At 35.2% G+C, this 13,776-nt stretch overlaps 2 protein-coding genes and 1 non-coding gene across 3 annotated transcripts in view; 1 reads left to right on the top strand and 2 right to left on the bottom strand.

Annotated features, from left to right (window-relative positions):
* Nucleotides 1-1,323: 1,323 nt before the first annotated feature.
* On the top strand, nucleotides 1,324-1,395 carry TRNAR-UCU (transfer RNA arginine (anticodon UCU)). Its single transcript has one exon. It is a non-coding gene; the product is annotated as a tRNA-Arg (tRNA).
* Nucleotides 1,396-7,396: 6,001 nt separating this feature from the next.
* LOC135664549 (DNA-directed RNA polymerase subunit beta-like) overlaps nucleotides 7,397-13,776 on the bottom strand; it is a 14,278-nt gene continuing 7,898 nt past the window's right edge. The window contains 1 exon segment of the mRNA XM_065177006.1: nucleotides 7,397-13,776. This exon segment is cut by the window's right edge and continues 3,978 nt beyond it. The gene's annotated coding sequence lies outside the window, so the exon portion shown is untranslated.
* The window catches only part of LOC135664548 (DNA-directed RNA polymerase subunit beta'-like), a gene marked incomplete at its 3' end in the record, with an annotated part of 315 nt that continues 152 nt past the window's right edge, over nucleotides 13,614-13,776 (bottom strand). Inside the window, exon 1 of the mRNA XM_065177005.1 lies at nucleotides 13,614-13,776. This exon is cut by the window's right edge and continues 152 nt beyond it. Coding sequence (XP_065033077.1) covers nucleotides 13,614-13,776 — 163 coding nt within the window.

The raw sequence follows: 13,776 nt of genomic DNA, 5'->3' as shown, positions 1-13,776 counted from the left end.
TCTCCAATAGAAAGAAAACCTTACTTCTTAATTTTGTACGAAAGGTTTATTTCTCCCGGCCTGGTCCTAGTTAAGTACTGGCCGGGCCAGTACCTCTTTTTTTTGTCCAGCTTCAATGACCCCTTCAGACAGACTGAGAATGCCAGCAATCCAGCAAAGGAAAAGTATAAGTATAACTTTATACTGTTTTTTAAATTTATATATGTTATTTAGAAAAGCTTTGTGCTCTTCGCCTTTTAAGTCCCCTGGCTGGCGGGGACTAAATATGTGTCAACGTTATAATTTTAATGCTATCTTGATTGCGTCTCACTCCCTTGTTTCGACAAATAGTCCATTCATATACAATAATGTATATGTAGCGGGTATGTTTTAGTGGTAAAAGTGTGATTCGTTCTATTAACAACTTAAAAAGTTTAAGGGGTCTCTCGGTTTTTTGCATACTCCGATCAAAAACTTTATTTCTTAAAAGGGTTTTAATCCTTTTACCTCTCAATAGCATATTTGAGGAAGAACATACATTCTCACGATTTGTATCCAAAGTCCAATTAGAAATTCTATTTTCGAAATTGAATAAGAAAATTGGATTATGTATATGGAGTCGTGAAACATAATTTTTTTTGAATTGGATCAATTCTTCCAATCGAATGAGTATGAATAAAGGATCTATGGATGAAGATACAAAAGTTTATTTCCAATCGTAACTAGATCTTAAATTTTGGTGTTGTAAAAGGGAAATTGAAGCCAAACAAGCTAGAAAAGGGTGGTTTTGGTTTACTAGAACCATCAGCATATTGTTTCAGCTCGGTGGAAACCAAATTCTTTTCCTCGGGATCCTGCGAGTGGAAATAGGGAACGAAGTAACTAGACTAGACGGATTTGGTATAATCCCTCTCCTCTAGAGGGATCATCTAGTAAGCGAGTAGTTTTGGGATACATTCAGACAGAAAGGCTGACATAGATGTTATGGATCTAATTTTCTCTAGGAATACATCAATCTTCCATAAAGGAGCCGAATGAAATCAAAATTTCACGTTCGGTTTTGAATTAGAGACGTTAAAAGTGATCAAGCAACGTCGACTATAACCCCTAGCCTTCCAAGCTAACGATGCGGGTTCGATTCCCGCTACCCGCTCCATATTTCTTATTATGTATTATACATCTTATTATGTTATGTATTATACATCTTATTATGTATTATACATACATGCACCATCAATTTAGATATGCATTCTTTTTTATTCCCTAAAATATTTTCCGTGTAATTTGATTTTTTATCCGAACAAAAGAAAGTAAGAATACAAAAAAATAAAATAGGAATGAAAAGCGTCCATTGTCTAATGGATAGGACAGAGGTCTTCTAAACCTTTGGTATAGGTTCAAATCCTATTGGACGCAATTTATTTCCATCTATTTTTAAAATGGCTATACTTTTTAAAAATGGCTATACTAAGAAACCCTTTTTGAATCATTCGAATCAGAACTATTTCTCAATGATTACTCTTGTACTAAGAATAGAATATACCAAGAATAGAATAAAAGTAAGAAATTTATGTTTGTTCCTGAAGTAAAAACAGTTCGATCTGTTCTTGAATAGCTTCCTTCAAAAGAAATTCTACTTCCTCGGTGAATGTCTTGGTAGAAGATATAATTTCTTGAAATTTAGGTTTATTGTTTTTTAAGTAGCTACGTAACTGACTGAGAAATTTCTTTACCTGTCCAATTTCTAGCGGATCAAGATATCCATTCGCTCCGGTATAAATAGTAGCTATCTGTTCTTCCACTGCGAGAGGGTCTGATTGGGATTGTTTAAGCAACTCGCGTAATCGTTGACCTCTTGCCAATTGATTCTGAGTAGCTTTATCGAGATCAGAAGCGAATTGTGCAAAGGCTTCTAACTCTGTGAATTGCGCTAGTTCCAATTTTGATTTGCCGGCTACTTGTTTCATGGCTTTAATTTGAGCTGCGGATCCTACTCTGGAAACGGAAATACCCACATTAATAGCAGGTCGGATTCCAGCATTGAATAGATCGGCAGATAAGAATATTTGTCCATCTGTAATGGAAATTACATTAGTAGGAATATAAGCTGAAACGTCTCCAGATTGAGTCTCAACTATCGGTAAAGCGGTCATACTTCCTTCACCTAAACTAGAATTTGATTTAGCGGCTCTTTCCAAAAGTCGTGAATGCAAATAAAAAACATCTCCTGGATAAGCTTCACGACCGGGAGGTCTTCTTAATAGAAGAGACATTTGGCGATAAGCTTGTGCCTGTTTGGAGAGATCATCATAAATTATTAAAGTATGTTGTCCACGATACATAAAAAACTCAGCCAGAGCCGCTCCCGTATAAGGAGCGAGGTATTGTAATGTAGCAGGTGAATCCGCCGTTTCGGCTACCACAATAGTATATTCCATCGCCCCCTTTTCCCGGAAAGTAGTCACTACCTGAGCCACAGAAGATGCTTTTTGACCAATAGCTACATAAACACATATTACATTTTGACCTTTTTGATTGAGAATCGTATCTGTGGCTACGGCTGTTTTGCCGGTCTGTCTGTCCCCAATAATTAATTCTCGCTGACCGCGTCCTATAGGGATCATCGAATCAATGGCAATAAGCCCCGTTTGAAGAGGCTCATATACAGAACGTCTAGAAATAATACCTGGGGCAGGAGATTCAATTAACCGAGATTCAGAAGCTGAAATTTCACCTCTCCCATCAATAGGTTTAGCCAGAGCATTTATAACACGACCCAAATAACCCTCACTCACAGGTATCTGAGCAATTCGTCCTGTTGCTTTTACGGAACTTCCCTCTTGTATCATCAAACCATCACCCATTAATACAACGCCAACATTATTTGATTCCAAATTCAGAGCAATGCCTATTGTACCCTCTTGAAACTCTACTAATTCACCTGCCATTACTTCATCAAGACCATGAACACGAGCAATTCCGTCGCCTACTTGAAGTACGGTACCGGTATTCACAATCTTTATTTCTCTACTATATTGTTCAATACGCTCACGAATAATATTACTAATTTCGTCGGCTCGAAGGGTTACCATTAGTGTTTCTTTATTCTTTTTAGGAAGGAAAAGATAAAAATAATGCCTAAACTATAACTAAAAAAAGAAGGGCTAATCAGTTATTTCTTGCATGGCCCCGAGAATGCCAATATTAGCACGGATCGTACGGAAATGTAACTCGCTATTCAAGCAACTATTCAGAGTTCCTAGAGCTCCTTGTAAGGCTTGTTGGAAAACTCGTTGTCGGACCTGATTAATCGCTCTTTGTTGTTCAAACTGAAGGGTTTCATTTTTGTAATTTTCTAATTGTTCCAAACTATTACTAGTGGCATTAATCAAATTTTGTTTTTCTCGTTCTATTTCAGAGTATCCATTCATTCGATACTCATCTGCTTCCATTTCCACTTTACGTAAGCGAGCCCGGCTCTTTCGAGCTGCTCAATGGCCCCTTTACGTAATTCTTCCGAATTTCGAATAGTATTCAAAATCCTCTGTTTTCGATTATCTAATAAATCATTTAATGAAAGTAGATTATCTTATCATTAATTTCAAAACTTCCATGATCTCTTCCCGAACCAAACATGAATCTTTCGATTCATTTGGCTCTCACGCTCAATTATTTATTTTATTTATGGTGTGGGTATTCCCATATCTTTTTTAATGTTTTATTTATGGTGTGGGTATTCCCATATCTTTTTTAATGTAATGAGCCTACCCTCTCTTTTCTGTTTGTATTCAAAGATGTCAAAACTGATACAAGACCAGAATATCAGGAGGACTCTTCCGACTAGACCAGACAAAAATCTAGAATTGTCAGCAAAGTTGTTTCTTTATTTGTATTTTATTTATATTTGTTTTGTATTTTATTTATCATTTTCATTTTTAGAATTCTATTTCATTTTTCATTTTAAAAAAATGAAAATAATAATTATTATATTTTTTATTTGTTTCTTCAAGTCCAAAAATTCCTCTTTTTTTATACATAGGTCGTCATTTCGGCATTAGATAAAAAAAGCAAAGTGCTCATTTTTCTAGTAAATGGTTCAAATTCTTTTATCGATATGAGTGTTCTATATCAAATCAAATAAATTACCAACTATTTTTTTTTTAACCATTTCGTTACTAACGTAGTGGTAGAAGTGGTAGAAAGAGTACCATGTTTTACCTGGACTTTAAACAATTTAGCTTTAACCATGTTAATGGTCTCACATTATTGGTTGATAGAGAATCAAAGTGGATTTACCAATAAGTCACGAAATGCTATGGTTCTTACATATGATTTCTTAATTTATTCAGAAGTAATTCGTCGAGATCGTGCACCTTTTTCCCTATTTCTCCTATAAATACCATAAATAAAGTGCAGCTGGATGGATCCAACCTATTCTTGAAATACACAACTCGCACACACTCCCTTTCCAAAATAAATCAATACACCAAGCACTACACTTAGATTTATTGGATTTGTTGCTAAAATATCGGTATTAAACCCGAAACTCCCGGCGGATGGCCAGTGACCCAAGGAAACGAAAGAATCGATTACATTTTTCATATGCTCCCCTCTCTTATGGATAGGACTAACAAAGAACAGAGTTCTTTTTGTATCACTTCACTCGCCTTTTTTTGATCGATTTCTTTTTATTAATTTCATTTCCACTTTATTTAATGGCAATAGATTAAATCATTTGTTTGAAATTTATTATTTTTTAAGTTTTCAAGAAGTTTCCAATAAGATACTTTACTTAGGTCTTAGATCTCATATCAATTGATAACTATTTCGTTTGTTGAAACGCTTCGAACAATGAAAGTAAAAAAGTTTTCTATTGTACTAAGCTAAGGACAGAAAGGAAGAAAGCAAGCGAATCTGGTAATTCCTCATCCTCAAATCAGCCCTTCCTGGCGTATTGTCTCAACAAATAAGTAATTTATAAGTAAAGTGTAAATATAATTCGAAGAAGCAAAGGGCAATTCCAAGTTAAAGTTAATAAAATAAGAAAAAAGTATGTAAGGTACTTTTTTCTATTTATTTCTAGGATTAAACAAAAGGATTCGCAAATAAAAGCGCTAACGCCACGACCAGTCCGTAAATTGTTAAAGCTTCCATAAAAGCTAGACTAAGCAATAAAGTACCTCGTATTTTACCCTCTGCTTCTGGTTGTCTCGCAATACCTTCTACAGCTTGGCCTGCAGCAGTACCTTGACCAACTCCAGGTCCAATAGAAGCAAGCCCCACGGCCAATCCAGCAGCAATAACGGAAGCGGCAGAAATCAGTGGATTCATGGTAAGTTCCTCGCACAAAAAAAAAGAAATGGTTAATGATACAATCAACCAATGAATTATTACTCATTTTATCATTAAGATCCAGCGGTCCGAAGTAACTAAAAACTCCGAATTGAAATGATAATATTACTAAATTACTGAACTGAATCGTCACAACTATCTCGTTTTTACCCATAATGGAGTTTTTGTAAATCCATATGCATACAGTTCTAACTATTGTATTTCTTTGTTTCGAACCACTCTTTCATTTAATTCTTCGTTCTTTACTACACCATTCTTGAGTTCATCTCTTTGTTCATTCAATCCACAATCACAGACAAAATAGAAGGACTGATATTGAAATCCGTCTAAATGGAGTGTGACTAAATGCAGTGTGAGCTGCAATCAATATCAATCAAATTAATACCAATACAAATCAATATCAATATATCAATATGTAGTAATATAAAAGTATGTAGTAGTACCAATATCAATATATAGTAATAATTAATACTAATAATTATCGATAATATAATTATAAATGATTATATTAACTAATACTTAATTGATACTTAGATATTTTACATATGAATATTAATACTTATATTAATATTAACTATTAAACTAATTATTAATGTTAACTAATACTTATTTTATTACTTATATTTATTTACTTATATTTATTTATTTATTTATTATTATTTATTATTATATTTATTATATTATTATTATATTAATATTATTATTATATTATATTATCATTATAGGATTATATTATGTATAGGATTATATTTTATATTATGTATAGGATTATATTATGATTACAGAGTAGAAGTTATGATTATAAAAATAGTAATAGTATGTAATTAAGTAATAGCATGTAATTAAGTAATAGCATGTAATTATGTAATATAGTGATGTTATATAGGATGATAGGGATAGCCTTATATAACTAATGAATATCTAATGTCATTCTAATATGACATATATATTTGTTTCTTCCATAACGTAAACCACCCGCATTTTTTTTAGATTAAATCGGATTCTAGAATCATTCCTAGAAACATAGACGGGGTCCGAGCTTATAGACATTACATACATCTAGTATAACCTCCCCAACCCTTCTTTTTTTTTTTACAATTCTGTAATACCGTCCATCTTTTCTCCTAAAACTCTAAGTCATATAGTAATACGTTATTATGTTCCCCAACCAATTGGATTATCTTGAACCACGCATGAATTGGGATAAACTTACTTAATAATAATAATAAAAAATAATAATAAAAAGACTATTTTGAAAGCTAGTCAATGATGACCCTCCATGGATTCACCTATATAAGCCGCAGCTAACGTTGCAAAAATAAGAGCTTGAATACCACTTGTAAATAATCCAAGAAACATGACAGGTATAGGAACTACTGAAGGGACTAAAGAAACAAGAACGACAACTACTAATTCATCAGCCAATATATTCCCGAAAAGTCGAAAACTAAGAGATAAGGGTTTTGTGAAATCTTCTAGGATGTTAATTGGTAAAAGTATTGGAGTTGGTTGAATGTATTTCCCAAAATAACCCAATCCTTTTTTGCTAAGACCCGCATAAAAATATGCGACTGACGTGAGTAAAGCTAAAGCAACAGTAGTATTTATATCATTCGTGGGCGCAGCTAACTCCCCATGAGGTAACTGTATAATTTTCCAAGGTAAAAGAGCACCTGACCAGTTAGAAACAAAAATAAATAGGAACATAGTTCCAATAAAGGGAACCCAAGGACCATATTCTTCTCCAATCTGGGTTTTGCTCAAGTCTCGAATAAATTCAAGGACATATTCGAAGAAATTCTGACCGCCGGTCGGAATGGTTTGTGGATTCCGAACAGCTAGGATCACCGAACCTAATAAGATAGCAATTACTACCCAAGAAGTGATAAGTACTTGGGCATGGACTTGTAAACCTCCTATTTGCCAATAGAAATGTTGGCCTACTTCTACACCCGATATATCGTATAACCCCTTGAGTGTTTTAATGGAACATGGTATAACATTCATATGGTCCTCTAACAAAAATTGAACTTCAAAAAATAAATTATTTTGATTCAACCATCTCTTTCTCAACTCACCAACTTGAATCACTAATTGTATTCATCAATCGTATATTTAGGATATCAAGAAATTACATAGGATACCAAGAAATCACATAACATCATAACATATTATCAATATGCCCACATTTCCATTTTGTTTTTTCTTTTTTTTAATTCAAGAATAGTAACCGATCCAATAAATCTATAAAATCCCCAAATAATTAACTAATTATTCTTAATCATAATCAACGATTTCTTATATAGCTACAACGGCCCTCACAAATTGCGGATACTAATTTGTTAAGAACCAATCGGATTGAAGCTATAGCGTCATCATTGGCTGGGATCGAAATATCTGCGAGATCGGGGTCACAATTTGTATCGATTAAACAAATCGTCGGAATCCCTAAAATTACACATTCTCGAAGAGCCATATATTCTTCTTGCTGATCAACGATGATCACAATATCAGGCAATCCCGTCATATATTTGATACCGCCGAGATATGTTTGCAAGGCAGATAATTTTCTCTTCAACATTGCGGCATCTCTTTTGGGAAGACGGTTGAGTTTCCCCATCTTTTGTTCTGCTCTTAAATCCCTGAACTTTTGAAGTCTCGTTTCCGTAGTAGACCAATTCGTTAACATACCACCGAGCCATTTTTTATTAACATAATGACACCGGGCCCTTATTGCAGCTGATGCTACTGAATCCGCTGCTTTATTTTTGGTACCAACAATTAAGAAGTTTTTTCCCCTACTTGCTGCATCAAAAACTAAATCACAGGCTTCTGATAAAAAACGAGCCGTTCTAGTGAGATTTGTAATATGAATACCTTTACGCTTTGCAGAGATGTAAGGGGCCATTCTAGGATTCCATTTCTTAGTACCATGACCAAAATGAACTCCGGCCTCCATCATCTCTTCCAAATTGATGTTCCAATATCTTCTTGTCATTTTTCCCCACACTTCCTTTTTGTTTTTTCTTTTTTATTTTTTTAACAAAGAGACGAGGTACTTTGAAATAAATAATTGTTCCGATGGAACCTTCTACCGGGAATTAACCGTTGATACACGGTACAAACCATTAATGTCTTTTAATTACTTATTTTTTTTTTACCAAATCAATACTCGGACCAGATAGTTAAGTTAAAAGACAGATAGTTAAAAGTGAAAAGATAGTTAAAGTAAAAGAATCTGCTCTTAGGAATCATGAAATCGCGTAAACGATTGTTCTGATGTCTCATGGAAATGGGACGTAAGAACAAAATAATTCTCTATGGTGTAACAAAATATCTCTCATTTCCAAATCGAATAGATTCTTTCTTTTGATTTCCAAATAAATGTTCTTGTCTTGCCTTGAACGGTGCACTAATTTTTTGAATCCGGTACCAACGGGTATAATCCCACCCAGAACAACGTTCTCTTTCAGGCCTTTCAACCAATCAATACGACCTCGTAGAGCAGCTTTTGCTAAAACTCGAGCGGTTTCTTGAAAACTTGCTTCGGATATGAAACTTTGAGTATTCAAAGATGCCCTCGTTATTCCCAATAGGATTGCCCGATAAGAGATCGCTTCGTCCAAAGCGCGCCCCGCTCGTTCCGCTCGCAACAATCCGATTAATTCCCCAGGTGAAAAAACATTAGACATTCCATCTTCTGAAACCAACACTTTTGATGTTACTTGACGTACAATAATCTCTATATGTCTATTATGGATCTGTACCCCCTGGGATCGATAAACCTTTTGGATTTTATTAACCAAAGAGATACGACTTTGAACTATGGTTAGCTCCGCTTGAATCAAGAATCCCCAGGGGATTCCAAGAATTTTTGGTATACCTTCGTTCCAACCTTCAACTCTCCTTTCGAGGTTCATCGATATTGAATCAATAGAACGTACTTCTAAGATTTGTTCCACTTTTGGAAGACCTTGCGTTATGTCACCAGATCTCGATTTTTCATATATAAATGTAACTAATGTATCTCCTTCGTAAAAGATTTCTCCATAATGGCCATGAACAGTAGCTCCTGGAGTGGCCAAATAGGGCTTAGCCGATCTTATAACTAAGGAGTCAACATGAACAATTATGATCTGACCAGATTTTTCTACGTGTGGTTCGTATTTGAATAGACATACATTTTCACAAAAAAATTGTCCAAGACGAATTTTTTTAGATGTCTCTTCCCAATAATCGTGATGGAGAAAGTGCCAATTCAAATGGAATGGATTCAAAATGATGTTACTGCATGGATCGGGGTTATAAATCCTCCTATTTTCATCTATTAAACAGTATTTAAGTACTTGAAGTACTTGGAAAGTCTGTTGAAAATTGTCAAGTAGCAAATATTTCTTTAACAAGATCTGATTATAAGTTATTAAATGGTAAGATGAATAGAAATTTGCTATTTTAGGTACAATAGTGCCTAAGGGACCCAGCAAATCCTTAATTGGGATTATGGGATCCGATTCTTTTGTCATATTGTTATATTTTGAACCATTGAATGGGCCAATTCGAAAACAATTGGATGATGACAAAATTATCAAAGATTGGCATTCCTTATTTCGATTTAACAATGTACCAATAGTACCTTGATGTTGGGTAAGTGATTGAATCCTGGCCTTGTAAAAAAAAGGATTGATATTTGTGCGATCTAATCCATTATCGGAAATCAATCCGGAACTTGCCCTATCATATCTTTTTCCGGTATACGAAATAGTGGACTTGACTAACTCAATTCTTATGAAATCTCGAATCAGATCATTTGTTCTTACCTCAACAAAGGAAGCGTGAACCTCTTCCGGAGAACCTTTTTGCTCTTGATCCCAATTCAATACTAAGCAAGTCCGAACTAATTGAATACTTGTGTGAGAAATTCCTCGAATTGACTTGCCATTTCCATGAAGGATATAATTGACAACTCTAAGTTGGACATTATCCTTTTCCCGCAGGAGATCTTGAGGAAAAAGTGTTGCTAAATTTATGCCATCAGCTATTTCATATGTGACTACGGGTCGAACCAAAACAAAATACTTTTTCTTGGTAGGTGTGATCCGTTGGACATAGATCCAATTTTTCCATTTTTTTGATTCCTTAGAAATTTTTTTTTCTGTTTCCGGTGGTATCAAAATGCCGCTGTGCCTGGATATCTTATCTGCCTCTCCAGGAAAATAAATATCTCCGGAAAATATTTTTAGTTCAATATTTTTTTTTTTTCTCTCCACTCGGACTAATCCGCCTACTCGACTTCTTGTATTTAAAGCGAGTTGTGTATCTACTCCAATGATACTATTGTTCCGGACCATTATCAACGAAGATCCGGGTAAGATATGCACTTCTTCGAGAATGAAAAAAAACCGATCTACTTTCGTTTGGTATTTCGGACTAAATTCTTTTGGTCCTCGATACTCAATCAAATCCTCTTTTTTTATGATTGAATTGACCTCTACGGTTCCATATTTAGTAATTCCTGAATTGCTTCTTCTGTATCGTGGATCATCAAAATAAGCAAGAATACTATTTCTACGTAAAATACCCTGTTTTGGTATTTCGATCGAAATACCAAAACAGGGTATTAGTTCTTTCTCTCGTTCTTGATTGTATTGTAATGGGATGATGAATCTATTTCTTCGCTTTTTCGCCAAGAAATAAGAATTCCCTTGGATAATAGAAGGATATATGAAATTCAAATGACCATTAGACATCGTTTGATCAGGTCTTATTGAATAGTCAATAATTTTCTTATCTTTTTTACCAGAAGTATCCAACAATTTATGTCTTATTCGACCATTAGTCATTGATAGGTCAGAGATATATCTTTCTTCGACAGAAAAAGAATAAACATTCATTTGATCTTGATCCTTGTGGAGCGAAAAAGACACTATACTGGATCTGCACGGACCTCCCGCTAATATCCATAAATGACTCGTTTTTGATAATAGATGAACATTACCATATGTATATTCAGGTGCATGGTGGACATCGGTACTCCAGTGCATTTCTCCCTCTGATTCAGAATAAATATGTTTTCGTACCTTCTCTTTAAAATGAAAAGTGGACGTTCCAGCACGAATCTCAGCAATCACTTGTTCTGATTCTACATATTGATTATTTTGAACTAAAATAAAACTTTTTGGTGGAATATTTACATTATGTAGAATATCCCGACTCTCAATAGTTACATACAAGTCTATAGAACATAGAAAAGCAGGATGCCCATGACGGGTACGTGTGGGATGAACCAAATCCTCATTGAATTTTATTTTTCCATTAGAAGGAGCTCGTACATGCTCGGCAGTACCGCCTGTGAATACTCCACCGGTATGAAAAGTTCTTAATGTTAGTTGAGTTCCTGGTTCCCCAATTGATTGACCCGCAATAATACCTACAGCTTCTCCCAATTCGACCAGGTCGCCATGAGTAGGACTCCGACCATAACATAATTGGCAGATCCAAGATGTACTCCTGCAAGTAAAGGGGGTTCGAATATATATTGGTTGTGCTCGAAAGGTTATGAATCGATTGACAAGTCCAATCCCAATATCTTGATTTCGAGTGGCAAGGCATCGTAGACCGATATATATATCGTCCGCTAATACACGACCAATTAGTGTTTGGACAAAAATTTTTTCCGTCATCCCATTTCGAGGACTCACGGAAATACCTCGGATAGTGCCACAATCTGTTCTACGTACAATAATATGTTGAACTACTTCAACAAGTCTACGTGTGAGGTATCCAGCATCTGATGTTCGTACAGCAGTATCTACAACTCCTTTGCGGGCTCCATAACAGGAAATTATATATTCTGTCAAAGAAAGTCCTTCACGTAAATTGCTTTGAATGGGTAAATCAATCATTTGTCCTTGGGGATCCGACATTAATCCTCTCATACCTACTAATTGGTGTATCTGAGATGCATTTCCCCTAGCTCCCGAAAAGGACATTAGATATACTGGATTAGAAGGATCAGTCATCCGAAAATTAGGATTCATTTCTTGTCTCAAATATTCACTTGTAGCATACCATATCTCAATGGATTGACGTAATTTTTCTACCGCGTGTACATTCCCATAATGATGGTGTTTATCCAAAATAAAACTTTGTTGTTCAGCGTCTTGGACTAACCATCCCTTAGAAGGGATTGTTAAAAGATCATCAATTCCTAATGAAATAGATGTAGCAGTGGCTTGTTGGAAACCCAAAGTCTTTACTTGATCCAAGATATGTGATGTATATGCCATTCCGAAATGATCTATTAACCTGCTAATAAGTCGTTTCATAACAGTTCCATTTATCACTTTATTGTGAAAGACCAGATCGGCCCGTTCTGCCATAAGTACAGTACCTCTTATATTTATTCTGCTAAGTAGGATTCGACAATGGACCTGAGTTAGTGATTCGAAAACTTCCTTTCCTCAATCTCAATCTTGATTCACGCAGAAATTCAGAAATTATGATACCAGTGAAATTGGGGAGACCCGAATTCCCATGGGCACGAACATCGCCTAATCTGATTTCTTAGTTTAGATAGCGTATGAGTAGGCTCGACAAAACCCCTGTATGGCTTCTTCTATTTCCCGATAAAAAGAAATATGACCAAGAGTAGTTCGAATGTATATACAACGGATTTCCTTTGTTACACTTCCTTCTATTAGATAGTGCCCATAAATCTCATGATAAGTACCCAAAGATTCATATTGAACTTCGATGGGAACTTCTCTTGAGCCAATGACACGTTGATCTAGTCTCCATCGGAGCCACAAAGGACTATCTAAACTAATTCGTTTCTGTTGATAAGCTCCAAGTGCATCATAGGAACTAGAAAAATAGGGTTCTTTCTTTTCCGTATACCTATAGTCATTTTTTTTATTGTCAACCTTTTTATTTTGGTAGTTTCCGCAACTATATCTATATGGATTATACCTATTTGCACAAATACCTCGACGATTCCCGATCGTTAATAAATAGAGTCCGATAAGCATATCTTGAGTTGGTACGGAAATAGGATCCCCAATAGCTGGAGACAAGAGATTCATATGAGAAAACATAAGTAAACGAGCCTCCGCTTGAGCTTCCAAAGATAAAGGTACATGAACAGCCATTTGATCCCCATCAAAGTCTGCATTGAAACCCTTACAAACTAATGGATGTAAACAAATAGCGCGTCCCTCCACTAAAAAGGGTTGGAACGCCTGTATGCCTAATCTGTGCAGGGTGGGTGCTCTATTCAATAATACAGGATGCCCCCGCATAACTTCTTGAAGTATTTCCCATACAATGGGTTCTTTTTCCCGAATTTTACTTTTAGCAATTCCTATGTTAGAAGCAACATGTTGTCTGATTAGACCACGAATTACAAATGTTTGGAAAAGCTCTATTGCTATTTCTCGAGGTAATCCA

This window comes from Musa acuminata, unplaced genomic scaffold (genome assembly GCF_036884655.1).
Source record: "Musa acuminata AAA Group cultivar baxijiao unplaced genomic scaffold, Cavendish_Baxijiao_AAA HiC_scaffold_852, whole genome shotgun sequence".
NCBI classification, from domain to species: Eukaryota; Viridiplantae; Streptophyta; class Magnoliopsida; order Zingiberales; family Musaceae; genus Musa; species Musa acuminata.
The sequence above is the reverse complement of the archived record's forward strand: the minus strand, read 5'-3'. Positions and strand labels throughout refer to the sequence as shown.